The sequence below is a fragment of the Harmonia axyridis genome, chromosome 2 (assembly GCF_914767665.1).
Source record: "Harmonia axyridis chromosome 2, icHarAxyr1.1, whole genome shotgun sequence".
Taxonomy (NCBI): domain Eukaryota; kingdom Metazoa; phylum Arthropoda; class Insecta; order Coleoptera; family Coccinellidae; genus Harmonia; species Harmonia axyridis.
In genome coordinates this window covers 30,884,505-30,901,784 of record NC_059502.1, presented here as the reverse complement: position 1 = coordinate 30,901,784, position 17,280 = coordinate 30,884,505, and the positions used below count along the sequence as shown (strand labels likewise).

At 34.6% G+C, this 17,280-nt stretch overlaps 1 protein-coding gene across 3 annotated transcripts in view; it reads right to left on the bottom strand.

The window, feature by feature from the left end:
- Nucleotides 1-2,808: 2,808 nt before the first annotated feature.
- The window catches only part of LOC123674262, a 47,808-nt gene continuing 33,336 nt past the window's right edge, over nucleotides 2,809-17,280 (bottom strand). For all 3 annotated transcript variants that reach the window (XM_045609225.1, XM_045609223.1, XM_045609224.1), the window contains exons 2-7: nucleotides 15,273-15,411; nucleotides 14,362-14,544; nucleotides 7,920-8,420; nucleotides 6,862-7,133; nucleotides 4,688-5,051; nucleotides 2,809-3,887 (exon numbers count right to left, since the gene is read on the bottom strand). In XM_045609225.1, the coding sequence (XP_045465181.1) occupies nucleotides 3,525-3,887; nucleotides 4,688-5,051; nucleotides 6,862-7,133; nucleotides 7,920-8,420; nucleotides 14,362-14,544; nucleotides 15,273-15,411 (1,822 nt within the window). In that variant the 3' untranslated portion in view covers nucleotides 2,809-3,524. The remainder of the gene's footprint in view (nucleotides 3,888-4,687; nucleotides 5,052-6,861; nucleotides 7,134-7,919; nucleotides 8,421-14,361; nucleotides 14,545-15,272; nucleotides 15,412-17,280) is intronic.

Here is a 17,280-nt window from a genome sequence, read left to right as displayed (position 1 = left end):
TACTTTTGGTATGATTTTTATGAACAGTTTGAGGGCCTGGGGTGACAACAACTGTTAAATTTGAAAAAAAATTGTAGGATGGTTCGGGAGATAACTCCCGAATTTGGTTGGCTATAAAGCCAACAAAACAATATTTCCAGATCAATTTATATCGCAGAAATGATCCTAAGGACATATTATACTGGTTGAATTTTTCAAGTTGAATCAGTTAAAAATCTCGAAAACGAAACATCTTACGGAAACATGTTTCGAATAAAAGATTGATGGTTGTGAAACGGAAGTCTACTTATGACAAAAACTCTTCCCCTTATTTCGCCCTTGTGGAGGGACGAGGGTCATATGAATTGCAAATTCATATTCTACGACATAATAAAGAGGTTTTGTTGGAACAATTTTTCACAATTTGTCACAGATAGCTTTGTATTTTCCGTTTAAACGACCTTAATGTATACTTTAATATGAAATTCTGACCTGCCCTGGTGAAATGTTTGTTTTCAGTACATGCCATTGATCATTTGAAAATGGCAAATTTATTGTTTCTAGGAGTTTTGGTTCAAAATACCTATTCAAAAGCATGTACCTATCAACTGAGAGAATAAAAATCGAAATGGATCGCTTTTATCAGGAATCTAGTAGAAATCTCCTTCAATCTTTGAAGCTTTCTATATTAAGGCTAGGGATTGACGGCTTGGCTTGATATTCAAGCTACTTGACCCAAGCTCAAGCTCAAAAGGCTTGAGCTTGACTTGAAATCAACTCAAGTTCAAGTCAAGCAGTAGTTTTTCAATGTTAAGTCAAGTACATGATACATAAATACTTCTCTTGATAATGAAAAACTACTACTCGACTTGAACGTGAGTTGCTCAAGCTGCTTGAGCTTGAGTCAAGTAGCTTGAATATCAAGCCATGCCGTGAATCCCTAATTAAGGGAACGTTTACAGTTTTTCCATATATTCCTGGGCAATTCACGACTAAAATTTTATATGAATGATTAATGGAACGGATACCTTGAGGTCGTTCAGACAGAAATTCTAATTCAATTACAGAGCTATATATGACGAATCCTGAAAAATTGTTCGTACCAAATATTTGTATATTTTACCGTAGAATACGGATCCTGTCGAAATTTTTTTCGAATGTCTGAAAAATATTAAAAGGGGATTTAATGCATGAACCCTTAATCTGAATCTAATTATGCAATCAAGATATCTAATAAACAGTAATAGTATGCAATAAATTACCGAAACTAATGAAAATCTATGTACTCATTGAAAATACTATTTGTTTGAATATGAAAACTTTAGAACACTAAGCACTGATTCAATACAGGGCCTATCCCCGCTGTCGGCCCGCTCTTGTTCCTTGTATTCGTGAATGATGCAGAGAGACTTGTGGAAGGCTTGAAATTCAGTTTGATAAATTTTGCAGACGACTTTAATTTGCTGATCCGTGAGAAAAATCGGCAATTTCTTTCACAGACACTTCAGATGTGAAGCGATCGTCTCGTTGACTGGTTTAAAAGTAATTACATCACCTTGAATAACATAAAAACTACTGCGATTATTCATAAAACGGAAAAATCCAACATAAATTCACCCAGAGAAATCCAGTTCGCAAATGAAATTTTACAAACAGTAAAGTCAACAAGATTCTTAGGCTTAACAATAGATGGAAATATTCGGTGGAATCTACATATTGAGTGTCTGAGAAAGAAATTGATTTTTATCCATTATACCTTGCGAGTATTGAAACCTTACTCCGATCAGAACACACTAAAAATCGTGTACTTCTCGAGCTTTCAGTCAACAGTCAGGTTTAAAATAATTTTCTGGGGAAATAAAGGTGAGGCCAATGATCTTCATAGTGCAGAAACGTACTCTTAGAAACTCCTGCAGATATCACTTTCGAGAAAATAACATCCTTACATTGACAGGGCTCTATTTGTACGAAATTATTATATTTTTGTTCAAGAATAAAAGTTCGATCAGTCATCTAAAAACACGAAGTGAAAGAATGAACTATAACTACCCAAAACTTCGATTAAAAATATCCGAGAAAGGATGCTTACCTCGATGCTTATATTCGGGTTTATCAGATTCTAACGAAAGTTGCACACAAAAATGAAAGCAAAAGACGATGAAGGATTGTTAAGAGTCAGGTCGAACAATTAATGCTGACTCTGGAGCCATATTGCTTATCAGAGTATTTTGAATGTAATTTTTTATGAAAATGGATAGATATTTAGAAATATCACTGTTTTGTTATTTTGTTGATTTCTTTTTTATGACGAATTTCATTTTCACAATCGTGTATTTTAATTTATGAAATAAAGGGATTACTTACTTACTTACTATCAAAATGAGTTGAAAGGTTTTTCTTCGAGAAAGGGATGACACATGTAACACCTATTGCATATTTTCTCAATTTAGAAAATATCTGTTGAAAATAACGATTCATTGCGAAATTTTTCATCATCTTTCCGTGATGGTAATAGTTTCCTAGTAAAAAAGTAGAACAACATCATGCATGAACGGATCATCTCTAAATGAAATCGAAATGTAGTAGGTAGCTCTCAACTTTATGTTTTGTTTGCTCTGTTTTTGTTAGAAAATATATTTCTTCAATTTGGAAGCGTATAACATTCCAAAGTAAGGCCTAAGGGCGTTTGTTTGAATGAAAGATACCTATTAATTTTTCAAGAAGATTCCCCCCCCCATTAAAGTTTTCGCACCTCTGGTAGTACCCTGTATAATGCTTTAAACAATGCGAGAGCATAAAAACACTGTGGTTCGAAAATAATAAACCAGAATTACTGGAAAATTTTATTGATAAGAAGAATATAGTAATATATCCAGAAAATAATATGTTCACTCAATTCATTCTGTTATGGTTATTCCGTTCAACAACAACAATTATTACTAAAAATGAATTAAATTAATTCAAAATCTTTCACTCCTGTGATAAGAATCGAAAAATCTTAAAATAGTTTGTAATAACTACAACAATATTGGAGGGATTGAATTTATCACTCAACAACTATAACAGTCTTCATGAATCACACTTTTTTATCTATCACACAATAAGGTATAAATGGTAATTTTCATAGAAACTGCTGTCCTATATGACTGAAATATCTTTGGAATGTTGGAATAATACTGGCATTTAAGTAAAATCACTGAACACCATCAAATGGTGTATATTGATTCAAACTACTTATCAGATATCTTTGGAATGGAAGAACTAGTTTTATTATACGTAGGTATATGATATAGAATATTGTTATTTATAAATGACTCACAGGTACTGATTATCAACAATCGCATCTAGAAAAGCGTTGGAAAATGTTATGAAATTCTTTTCAAACGACGTCTTATCTTAAAAATTTGAAATTTTATCCTCGACATCGTAAATACTTAGTGAAATATTTCTATTGATAACGGAGTTTTCTGAAGTCACAGTAAATGAGAAGTACATAAAAATTGTCAAATGCTGAATAGTAGTTTCTTCTTTGAAAACATAATTCGTCATTGCCTAGGCCTTGGAACATTTTGAACAAACTGTCCCATAAAGTTACCCCTAGGATTATAGTTGGCAACCACGTATGTTTCACCCTTTCTATTTTTCGACAATGCAATGCCTAATTCTGTGCTTTCTTTCCATACAACTTGTGTAAAATGGAGGGTTCCAGTATTCATTGTTTCAACACCGAAAGTATGCAACTTGATTTCGTCATACCAAGCTTTGACTGCATCTCGTGCAGTAGGGGTAGCGCTAGTATCTGAAGAATAACTGTAGAAAATATTTTCTCCATATGGGCTATTTGGACGGTGGGACATTCTTCCGCTTTTGGCGCAGATATCGGCCCACTCTTGAGAATAATCGCACATCTGAAAAAAAAAATAGACCATTTTTAATTATAGTAGTAGTAGTAGAAATTTTTCGTTGAGTGGAATCCTATGAACCTCATGTTTAATGATAGGTTAGATGATTAAAAAAAAATATTTTTATGTGATATCCCGACTTTTTTCAATTTATTGCTGGATTCCTCGAGTAGGTATCGTCTATATATTGCAAAAAGGTCTATTTGAAGGGGAGACCATATTCAATGCAGTAGGTTTTATTTGAAAATGATGGATTACAGCGTCTGTGTAATAAATATAACGTAAATAGTGCAGACAAATTTTCAATTCTGGAAAAAGTACTCCACCTCGAGCGGGACTAGGACTCGCAACCTGCGAATCACTATTCCAACGCTCTACTCACTATACTAAGCCACCGAGGAAGCTGAAGATTCTCCGCTACGAGAAACGCTAGTTTTCGAGATACAAGGTATCGAAGTTATAAACTGGCTCTTCTTTGAAGTAACATTTCTTGTGGGAAAACATCTTGAATGAAACACTTTTGCACAACAAATATTGCTTACCCATAAGGTAATAATTTTAGACTAATAATGAAAGACATTGTCTTTCTGTAATAGAATTTTTTCTGAAAATATTTACCGACGAAACAATTATTAAATCAAGACATAAGCCTTTCTATTATGATATTATTAGTCCCCACTATTCTAGCTTAAGATGATGACTAAACAAGAAAGGATACAAAGCTATAAATTCACTTAGGTGCGCTCGTTTCATGTATTTGAAAAAGGAAATCAAGGCAGTCAAATTAAATTCAAATTCCAACTAACCTCTTTGTTCAGTTTCATCTCGGGCACTCCATGTTTCCTACGATATTCGTTGTGTACCTTCAGACCTTCCAGGGCAAACTGCGAAAACTCGACATTATTTCGGTCGTTATGATGACTGTTGTTGTTCTTTTCTGACTTGGTCGGCGACACTGAACCTGATCTAAGAGGGGGTGGAACGTTCTCAACGAACTGTTTAACGAAGTTACCAGCAGGTGAATAATTAGCGACTACTATAATGCTTCCCTGATGTTTCGCTATGCCGACTCCCAACTGCTTGCTCGATTTCCAAATGAGTTGTGTGAAATGACCCGTGCTCAGATCATTTGGTTCTTTATCGTAAATGTGCTTCTTACCCTCAAGGTACCTGTTGACAAACACAATAAAATAATAAATGGCTTGTTATGGCTAAGTCTTCATTCGAAATTATTCTCTATTCTAATAATAGTGAGAATCATTATTTCTTCAATTACAAAGGTATTTAAAAGGGGCAGTTCCAGTTGGATAGTATGAGGTACCTACGTAATTAAGTTCTCGCTGATTCTTTTATGGAAATTCAATTTCATTGTGGGAAAATGATAACAAATTAATCTTTCGAAACCATTGTTAGCTACAACTTTTTTCTATCTTTCAGCTAGAGCTCGAATATCTTTACGGTAAAAGTGTTCATCTTTCGAGGCTATCCACGAATCAAGCCATTTTTTTTATGTCTTCATATGAGTGGAACATGATCCAAACCATGTGTCATCGACCGGAAATAATCTGACGGCTCAATATCTAAGGAATATGGTGGTTGGGCTTTAGTAATGTGAGGCCGAGCGTTATCATGCTTTAGAATCATTTTATCGTACCTCTGCTCGTGTTATGGCAGTTTTTCGCGCTGTGCTCGGCTCAATCGCATCAATTGAATTCAATACTGTTTCCCTGTAATGGTTTCACTCAGTTTCCAACAGCTCATAAAGAATACCGCCTACCAAATACACAGCATAACCTCCACAGCTTGAATATTTGGTCGATGCGAAGACGTGGAAGCATGACTGGGTATTTCACATGACTTCACTTTGGGTTGCTGTAATAGTTCCATTTTTATTTTTCATCATCCGGTACGACGCTATTGATAAAACCCTTTCTTTTTGGTGGTGAAGCAGTTATTCACAGGTGAAAAATGACATCAAATGTTCCTTGGTTCCAATTCAAAAGGAATCCCTGTTATTGAATAATTCCCCACGCATGGAGTTGCTTGGGAATGGCTTGTCGGGTAACTCCTAATGGTGAAGAAAGCTCTTCTTCAGTTTGGCACGGGTCTTCTCCGAGCAATACCTCCAATTCAACGTATTCGGTTTTTGGGTTGTTTCACTCAGAGCAGCATTTCCGTGAACTTTTTCGAACTCCCGTTTTCTTCAAATGGAAGGAGAAAATCAACACTTTCCGCAAATGACGATCATTTGGCACAAAATCAGACATATTCACCCAACCAAAAGTATATGAAGCCAAAACAAAATCACTTAAGTGTTTGTTTACCATACGTCTAAATTTGATTCATGATTTTTAAGATATGTCAAAATCGACCAACATTAACTGCTGGAACTAATAGCGTATTCAACTGGCTGCACCAGTTCGAATTAATTCGAATTTTTGCAGAGCTAAATTACATAATTAGCTCGAATTAATTGGAACCATTCATGTCATCAGAAATTCGATAGGAACTGAATTGTAATTTATTGTGAGAGTTTGCAGTGTCTAAAATCAGTAATTCATTTTTAAACGGCGGAATTCGAACATTTCTGAAAAACGCCACCTTACAGAACTGGTTAAGCAGAACAGCAAAGCAACAAGTGGACCATCCCAAAAAGTCTGAAGCAAATCGAATCAGTGCACACACCAAGTTTTCTATACATCTTAGCTGGAACCATCTATTGACAAACAGCAGGAACTTACACGCCTAATACAATCCGAAAATTGACCGATAATCATTAAATTGATGGAAATTGAATGAGCATAATTCTCGAAACTAAAGTTGTAAACCACACCACACAAGGGCATACTAGCTAGCAAAACTGTTAAGTGGTATTTGTCTTCTTTGTAAACAAACCAGCGATACTTTCTCCATTTTCATCATAATAGAGTTAAACTGCAGAATTTTTATTTTATTCAAACAATTATCATATTTTACTTACCATTTTTCAACAGGAACGTTTCCTTCCAATGTGAATGACGCATCTGTAGATGAAACCTTGTAAATATTCTCTCCATAATTACAATTAGGGCGTGTTTCTAAAACATTTTTGAAAGCCAAGTGTCTTGCCCATTCTTCAGCATATTTGCTCAATTTTCTATCCAACTCTAAAGGTCCAACCCCATGTAAGGCTCTGTATTTGTTGTGCGCATCAAGAAAATCACCTTCGAATGTGCCAACGTTCAGGGAATCATCAGCGCCTCTGATGGATATCTGAAAATAATCAAAAGTGTTTCATTATGTAATCAATTTCAATACCTTCATATGAATGTGAAACCCATCTGGAAAGTGCAATCATGTCATTGAGTATATGGAAGAAAGACTAAAGGGTTTTTCAATATGCTCTTGAATCTGTAATCTTTTGACATTTGACAAGTAAAAACTAGGCCATTACTCAACATGAACGATATATGATTCAACAACGCATTGAAATTGTTAAAATCGACCAAATGGTCAATATTTTGTATTCAAGATCGAAGAACTAAAGCATATTCAGGTCGTCGTGAAGCATTTTCTTGGCCGGCAATAGTGAAACTGGTGAAAAAATTTGAGCTGCCGGGACAAGTTAAACACAGTAGTTTGTGCTCAACGTGTACTTCACATATTCTCGCATGTAAAATACGAATTTTGTATGGGAACATTTACATCTCGAATTGAATATCCATGCCTAATTTAATCGAAAATATGTTGAAATATGTATAGATACACCGACCGACAGACAGACTTGAAATCAATGTTGTTCTAACTCGGAAACAGTTTAATAATATGATAAACCACTCGCTTCCTAATAATGCTAATTATATGAGATATCAGCTCTTATCACATTACTGACAGTTTGATGATGGGTTTCATGAAACTTTTATCATGGTGATTTGCTCGATCAAATCATTTCTGTGTTCAATTTCAGTTAATTTTTGACATTTTCATAGTTTTCAAAAGTTTTAAAGTTTTATGAAACCCTTCGGAAGACTTTCAAAAGAATTGATTGAAAAAAATTACCTTATGTATATCTCTAGCTAGTTCTCTAACTTCAGAGGGAGTGCTTCCAAGTGGTGGCACATTCTCCACATACCTCCCCACATAGTTTCCTGGTGGATAATAATTCGCGACGACAATCACCTTACCCCCAGACTTCGCATATCCCACCCCCAACTCCTTGGAATCCCTCCAAACAACTTGACTGAAATGTCCGGACTCCAAATTCTTCGGCTCCTCGCCAAAGGGATGTTTATCCATTTCCTTGTACCAGCTCTCTACAGGTTCATTTCCCTTCACCGTGAAGCTAGGATTGCTTGACTGCATGCAGAATATATTCTCCCCATATTTGTCGTTGTTACTATGCGCTAAACCTCCTGCTTTGATCAGATGATCTGCCCATTTCTGACTGTCGCGGCAGATTTCCTTGCTGAGTTTCAGAGGGGGGACTCCGTGCTTCTTCCGGAATTCGTTATGTGCCTGAAGGCATTCTTTAGCGAATGTATCCATAAGGGAATATCTCGACTGTAAATAAAATAAATTAGAATTTGAACAAAATGTATTATATTGTAAATGATGTATATACGTGACGTGTATGTAGCTGCTTTTTATTTCGATACAGATTCCAGAAAAACTGTCATTATGTCGAAGATATTACACTTAGGTACAAAAAAAACGCAGCAATTGACATTTTGTAGAATTTTCAGTTTTTTCACCTAATGTAGATGAAATTATTTACTTCAACTTGGACATTCAGTCTTGCATAAAATGTTGGCTTCTTAATCATTATACAGAATTAATTTTGTTGAAACCCAAATTTTAAAATACCCTGTGGAATAATTTTGTGATCAATTTCCTTTAAATTACCAATTTTTATCAAGAACCATTTGATGCCAACATATATTCGTTCATGCCTGAGTATTATTTTTGGCACTTTTTAGGAAAAAGTATATTGTGCAACAAGTGGGGAAAGTCCAACTATTCTCGCGAGTGTGGAAGTTTGTGGCACGAGCTTGAAAGGCGAGTGCCGCAAACATACGAGCGAGAAATAGACTTTCTTCACATGTTGCACACTATACTTTTCCTTCAACTGCACAAATTTCAATAATTCAAGTAATGAACTTGATTCAAATCAAAATGGCCTTCGTTGATAGTATATGTTAATTTATTGCGTTTCCATAGAAACGACTCGAAAGCCCAATTTCATTGGTCTACCAAACGAGGTGTGGGCAAAGTGCCGTGAGAAATAATATTTCCCACAGTATGTACAATACGTAGATTTGAAATTGAGTAAGCTATGAAGAATACGCTACTTTTCATAGCAGTTGCAGGAAAAAGTATATTATGCAACAAGTGGGGAAAGTCCAACTTTTCTCAACCTCTTCTTGAGGCAAAACATTATTATATTGTTGAAAGTATGATTCCTTGTTGAGTAAACATTATGATCCTCGAATTGAAGTAATATTGATAAACGTTTTATATTGTGTGAAAACACATCAATCCCTGAAAAAGCTTCATTCATTCAATGAATCAATGACGTATGTGTCGATGAGCAAAACCTATTTATAAGTGCGTAATCTATATATTGGCAAAAACGGGATTATCAGTAATGACGACGCAATTGATAAGAGATCAAATTCATCCCATTCAATCATTTTATAGATTATCTTCATGAGAATATTTTCCAACTCATTACATAAAATCGACATCCATCATTTTGAGTCACAAAATAGAATCGAAATAATCGTTGAACATATGAGATACCCAATGATACCTGAAATTTAGCAGTGAAATAATATTGATTTAATCTTACGATAACTAAGTCCATCGAATATTGTTTCTGATATTCTGGTTGATTTTTCATTTAGATATGGTATTGAATAAAAATTAGTATTCGAAAAGAATTACTTCTACAATCAATTGAATTCTTCCGCTTGATAGAATAATAATGATAATAATGTTTATTCTCTAACTTTCTAAAGTATGCAACTATGCAATGTCTAACTGAAGAGAAAATATCGTGCTGCACACATAGCTACTAGGCAGTTCTTAATTAGGAGAGGAATTTTTCCTTGGACCTTCATGGTTTTGCTTGGAGTAGATACCCCTCTCTAAACAACTAAACGCTACAGAAAAGAGTTTTATAACAGTGATAGTCAAACAAGTTGAAAATTTTTCGAAGGATGTATTAATGGTATCGGTAGGCAAATATCATACTTTCAGCTTAGTATGGGAAAAAAATTTTAGATCAACCGATCACAATTTCAAATGGATAAGAGATTGAAGCAGTTAAATTGGATGATCTACACAAATACCCAAATACAGTGAAATGAAACAAAACCGACGAATTATTCATCAGATAATACAGAAAGTTATAACAACTGAGTTCGTAAGGTGCACTAGAAACATTCTGAAATCAAACCACAACATCAAGATCATGACGAGATCCTTAAATACATATGCATGATCAATCCTAACATACTCTTTTCGTATAGTTCTATGGAGGAAAACAGATATCGATAACCCGTAACGAAAAAATAAAACTTTAATGTCAAAAGCAAACAATCCCTATCCGAAAAGCCTCATTGGAAAAACAATGCCGAAGACGTAAGGGTCTGCTGGACAGCAAAGAATTTGCTCAGGGACAACTAGAAAGCCTTCAAAAATATTTCATAGACCAAGCAAGCAGAGCAAAACATTCAAGAGATATACGAGAGCTAATGTCTTTTGTCTCTTGTCCTTTACATGGAGTTACTGTTTTTACTGTTTTGATAAAATTTGAAATATTAAAATGATGAGTTTAATGAAACGCTCGGAAATTATTTCCTATTGGTGATAAAATATGGAAGGAGCGAAAAAGGAACATTAATGTTGAAAGGTACATACTTTTTGAATTCTAAATCATCAACGAAGTAATTCCAAATAAAACATACTAAGAGATTATAGAATTTAATGATTATTGGCGATAACTACCACCATTTCGTTTTCTATATTTCTACATTTTATAACTATACATTTTTACTAACAACCCTGCAATTGATACAATGGAAAAAAAAGCAAATCATTTCAAAAATTCTGCCAACAAAGGAATAACCATCCAAGTAGATGAATTTTTCATAAAAGATTTTCTGATAAACTAAAGGGTTGGTTTTTTTCGTGAGCTTAATATTACCAACACAATTCGTATTAACACAACTAACGTTATCACAATTAAATATTGCCAATTCAAAGTTACTTACTATTGTATAAAATAAAGCGAAAAATTTGCCACTAGCAGGGTATCAACAATATATCTCACATTACTGAGATGAAATTAGCAGGTGTATCTAGATATAGGTATATATAACCCGGGTCGTAATCAAACATCCATAAATTATGACTAATCAATTGTTGGGAGAGTCGGGAAAAATAATTACTAGATTCAGATAATGAAGAACACCTCACTGATATAAAACGAAGCTGGAAAAGTCGGCAAAACAAAGTACGTTTCCGAAACTGTGAAATCGATTATGAAATGATTATGAGAAGATAACGCCTAGTCAATGATTCTGCGTTTTTAGGGATAATCTCATGTGGATCTCATTGTATGAAGGAAATTCCATCCGATAAAATGATTCAAGTATTGATCTCGGTTTATTTCTTTGAAACAAAATTACAATGTATCTGAGAAACAATGTTGCTGTTAATTAAAAATCAGTTTCATTAGAACGGACAGCGTGGTGATTTCAAAGCAAAATCATAGTTTGAATTATGATTGATAAATAAGAGGCAAATGTCGAGATATGGCTATATATTTCTCCCCCTAACAAATTCCTTCTATCCAAATTTTCGGAAACAATACTGTTCCTTATACAAGGCTACAAAAAATATCGTCCTAAAGTTGAACATACAAAATTCTTCGATTAATATGTGGTGAATCTTCGCAATCTCACAGGACAACCCCACATGATGCAATGTACCAAAATGGATTGCGCCGTACGGCCAGGATTTAGTTAATTTCTCAAAATAACCGAGCAGCCGGCCAATGTCTGAGGGTCTACAAAGCAGGAAACAATTAATAGCTATATCAGTTCATGAATATAAGTCGCTAAAACACCTCTTCGGATACGGTGTTTCATTGATGGAATCATCAGTTTGTTCCTCAGTGATATCTGCCAAATACACTTTACATCTCTATCAGGGCTTGACTTGATATTCAATTTACTTGACTTGGCTTGACTAGAAATCAACTCAAATTCAAGTCAAATAGTGGTTTTTCAATGTCAAGTCAAGTACTTCATAAATAAATACATGACTTTATATTGAAAAACTACTATTTGACTTGAACTTGAATTGATTTCAAGTCGAACCAAAGTCAAGTAGCTTGAATATCAAGTCGAGCCGTGAATCCCTTATCTCTATATTGGAGCCTGGTGACTTGTTCGAGCCGATTCAAAGAGCCCAAGACGCCATCTCTCGGGCAAGTACAGAGTCAAGAGCCAGTACCGACGACGCCCCGCAGGAGTAGGTAGTAGGAGTTCTGACGGACATCTTGGAACTTGCTAATAGGCAGATACAAAGCCTACGGGAATACTTCGGGGATCCAGCAAGTAGATCAGACTTCTACAAAATACTGTGTAAAGCAGTCGAACCTTTACAACTTCACAAAGAGCAATTTTCATACAACCACCAGACAAACAAAGAAAAACTGCAAAGATGGAGAGAGAAGCCCCTGCATGGGAGACATTTCAACGAAGTTAACCAGGATCATGTTGATATTGGCTCACATATGGTGCGATGTATCCAGAAATGGAGAAAAAGAAAGCAGAAAAGGTTTTCTTTTAGCCATCCAAGTGATTTCAAGGAAAAATTACTGTAAGCATATCATTAAGGATCGAACTATAACTGACGATCGATGCCAATATGGATGTCCAACGAATGAAACAATCCCACATACCACGCTAGGATGTCAAATGTTTGCTGGAAATGAATATGAGGAGAGACACGATGCAGAAGGAAAAATACTACACCAAGAATTGGCAGCCATATTAGAACTAATTCATTCTGGAAAAGTGCCATACTAAAAGTACCAACCGGAGACCATCCTAGAGAACAAAAGCTATAAACTGTACTGGGATCGTGCAGTACCTACAGTGATAAAACAGTCCCTCATAACAGACCAGATATACTACTAGTCGATAAACATCAAAAGACAGCAATACTCATCGACGTAGCAATACCAAATAACAACAACATGCGTCAAAAGGAGGTCCAAAAAATTTCAAAATATAGGGACCTCGAATTCAGATAAAGCGGCAACGAGAAATACTTTAATTATCCTCTAAACAACTGAAATAGTACCCAAAAATCTCAAGAGAAATATCTAGCAATTACTTGAGAGTATATTTGTAATATACAGGGTGTTTCCTAAACATGTGGCAAAAATTCAGGGGGTTGTTCCTTGGACTATTTTAAGCATGTTTTGTCCTTGGATGATTTTTGAAAAACCTCTTTGTTCCGAAGATACAGGGCGAACAACATTTTTCATATTTTTAAAATTAATAATAGTTCAAATAAAAATGCGTACCGCACTGTGTTTACTAAGTAGGTACAATTTATTTTTAAATTTGTTTAACAACATTCCAATTACTAAAAACGGCCAGTTTTTTGACTAAAAATTGATAAGTGCAGATGGTAAAGGAATACAGATTAAACACGGTTTTCATTTGAATTCGTTTTGTGATGTATTAGCAATTAACATTTTATCTTTGACTTTGTAACTTAATAAGAAATGATCCTGGTGTTTTTGAAAGGGTTCGGCAGTCAATGAGGAGAAGATTGGATGCTTGTATGCTGGCTAGAGAAGGTCATTTTCAACAGTTTTTGTAGGTTGAGTTGAATTTTCATGTAATTTTTCATAATAAAATGTTATTATCTGAAATTTTGTTTCCCCTATATCTTCGAAACAAATAGGTTTTTCAAAAATCATCAAAGGACAATATATTCTTAGAATAGTCCAAGGAACAACCCCCTGAATTTTTGCCGCATGTTTAGGAAACACCCTGTATATGCAAGAAGCTGTTCTTTTAGGTATTGCAATGTGAGAAAATTCTTTGGAGGCGACGGACAGATCCAAAGACTGGCGAGATCACGTGTAAGAGGACCAGAAGTTCGACGAGAACCAGGAGGGCCACAAGGACCGGATACGACCGAGCTCTTCCCTTCTGATATTTTAAATATCTGGGATTGAGTGAATGTTCCTCTTAGCGGGGAGTGAGAAGCCGACGACGAGGAGATTTTTTTATCCTACGCGTATAGGCTCAAGTCATAAGATAGTTTATTCTGTGAAGAAACATCTACAGATATAAACAATTCACGGAGGCGTGAGCCTATACTTGATGAAGTACATGACAATAACTGAATAGAATTAGAATAGAAACCGATTAAAACACGGCTGTAAAGCTGCTAAAATTCTGGAATTAATTACCTTGGTCGGAGTCGGTTTGCTGTCCAGTCTACTGCAGCTTCTGCTCTTCATGATTAAACTTTCGAATATATCGGGGGGAACTTCTTCTTCGCAGTCTTTTTTCTCTGTGGTGACTTTGCATGCCGTTCTTGGACCTCTGAAAGTCTCGATTGTCTCTCGTGTGATTGTCTCGATTTTTGGATCCTGAAATATTCGGTCGTGAATGGTTCAATTGAAATTTCACCCATTTCACATATGTATATGATATGCAAACTAGGATTTTACGGGGGCTTTGATGAAATTTGGTATGGCAATTTGGGTAAGCTGTTCCATCAGAACTTTTTTAGGAGCAAAGTACACAAAAGCATCGAGTTACACCTATTAGCAATGTGTGAGGTTATCAATTTTATGGGTGCTCAGATAGATTAAGGTAGATTTGTGAGTACCCAAGGAAGATCTGTGGGCTTCTGTCTACATTGATCTAACCATTAGGTTATTATTGCCGTGAGTATATCTACCGATTAGACGAATTCCTCCACTAGGTAGATCTAGGTACTAACCGGGAAAATCTCAGGACTTTTTCTGCTACTTAGCATGACAAAGGTTTGAATAACTTGGATTTTATTGATTTTATTGTACTTGCAATCACTCTATGGAATTCATGCATATATATTTATAGGAAATAACGTCATATTTTAATGAGTAAAGTCACAATTACAATTGACATAGGGAATATGATACTATCGAAGGTTCCCCAATAGCCCTCTACTTTTCTAAATATATAATATTATTTGAAAAAAAATATTAATATAGTAAAACACCAAATTAAAGAGTTTATTATTATGCTGAAATATCATCGGCTATTTGAAACAATGCGGGTTTTATGATAGTTTGCTTCAAGTGAAACAGGTGATTGTTCAATATATCTTTACCTGTCCGTTTTTTAAAGATGCGAATGTTCTTTGGTCTGTTTTCCTCACCATCACTATCCGGCTGGACCCATTATGACCATGAACAGTTTTTCTGAATCTGTGAAGATCTGTAAGTGACCCAGGAAAAGCAGGTTTTTTTCTGTAAAAAAAATATCTTCAATGAAATGGTATTGCTCTATTTTCATTATATTATTGATCAAAATATATATCAGATCCGTTCGTTATTTTTCATTTATTCGTCAGAATTTTGGAAATCAACAGAAGCTACAGTGAGAAGTAGAAAAATAACAGTCGTTTAATGATCTGTTCGTTGTATTTTTTCGATACCAATTTTAAATAATGTTTACCTTAGAATTAATAGCACACTTAGTATATACTGACCGAAATATCATTCGGTTCCAGACTATATAAGAGTAATTAAAGCAAGACCGATAAAAAATGGGAAATAACGCTCATTTTATAGTTCAACAACAAAAGTGAGTCAAGAAGAAACGGGATATCTTAATAATTCATTATACCTCGGTTAGATATGGATTGAATCACCATGTTGTTCAGAAGAATTCGTAAAAAGTTATTGATTATTATGAATAGAATCCTTATGATTTGAGAATGCATATTTCCTTAGCTTTTGTTCTGTTATGATTACAGTAAATGACGAATAAATGTAATAAAACAAATATCATAGTGGGTTCTCTAAATTATTTATTGTGGTTATTGTCATGATCACACCAACTAAGTGTACTAGCCTTATGATCCTTCATTGAAAAAGATGAAGAAACGAATACTTGAAGAACAGTATCGTATGAAGTGATGATGATCAAATGAACCTTGAAATTTAATTTGAGATATTGGAAGCAAATGATATTAATATCAGAACTTTGAACAATTAAGCATGTATGTATACCATTTGTATTAAATAAAAAAGAATACTTGTTGAATATCAACCCATTATCCTGACAAAAGTTCATCCGAGGATTCAAGGTAACTATGATTTTTGGAGCAAGCATGCTCTATGTTATTTGCCTTGCTTATCCCGAGAATTAATGTCTTAACACACTGGTTGTGATTTCTTTAATTCACGTTATTTTGCACCAAGAGGTGAATTTTATAAATTGAATTCTATAAGTATATTATTTTTATTATAAAATTATTATTCACTCAACTGAAAAACACTGACCTAGTGCATAAAACTGACTGATAGAGTTACCCTGGTCAAGTTGGAGATATGTTTTGCTCTGCGAGCTTCCAATCACAACGTCTGATTGCATGTCAATGTCAGCAGTTGGAGGCATTACTGGACTTTACGCAGTACTCTAATCGTAGGTAAAAATCGTGAAACATATGTTGTAAAAGTGTATTTCGATCTTAAAAGAATAATCATCATGAATACATTTGAAAAATGGTTAGAAAATCTTCGATGATGAAAATTCGAGTGTATGAATATGGAAATTTCAAGGAGGATATGTGAATAATAGCAGATTTTTCTCAATTTACCGTGAACCCCATATCTGTATTATATTGCCTCCAAAAAGCTTTCCTCAAGCGTGAATTGATGATGACATATTAAAAAAAAGGAGAAAATTAGTTCATCAAGAGCCAAACCCTTTAATGATTATAGTCGGTTTCAATTCATTCTACATATTTTTCGAATCAATTACTCTCAATGATACATTGTTCATTGTTCTTCAGTTGCCACTAATCTCGTTCTAACGATGTCAACAATTTTTTTGTGCGAGTTTTCTCTTATTTCATAAAACATCTCAAATTATGGAAAAACGTGTCCTGAAAAATAAAATGAAATCTTGAATGACGATGGATACGAACATAAGTCTTCTACGACAAACGATAAATCGCTACTCTAAGCCAAAAGTCTAACGGAATCGAATGATAATTACAATGATCAGTTTGTAGTGGTTAGGAGATCCTGTTATGATCTTCAGGTAGAGCACTATTAATTTTTTTAACCAACATGGAATGGTTGAATGATCCCTGTAAACAGAAAAGTTCA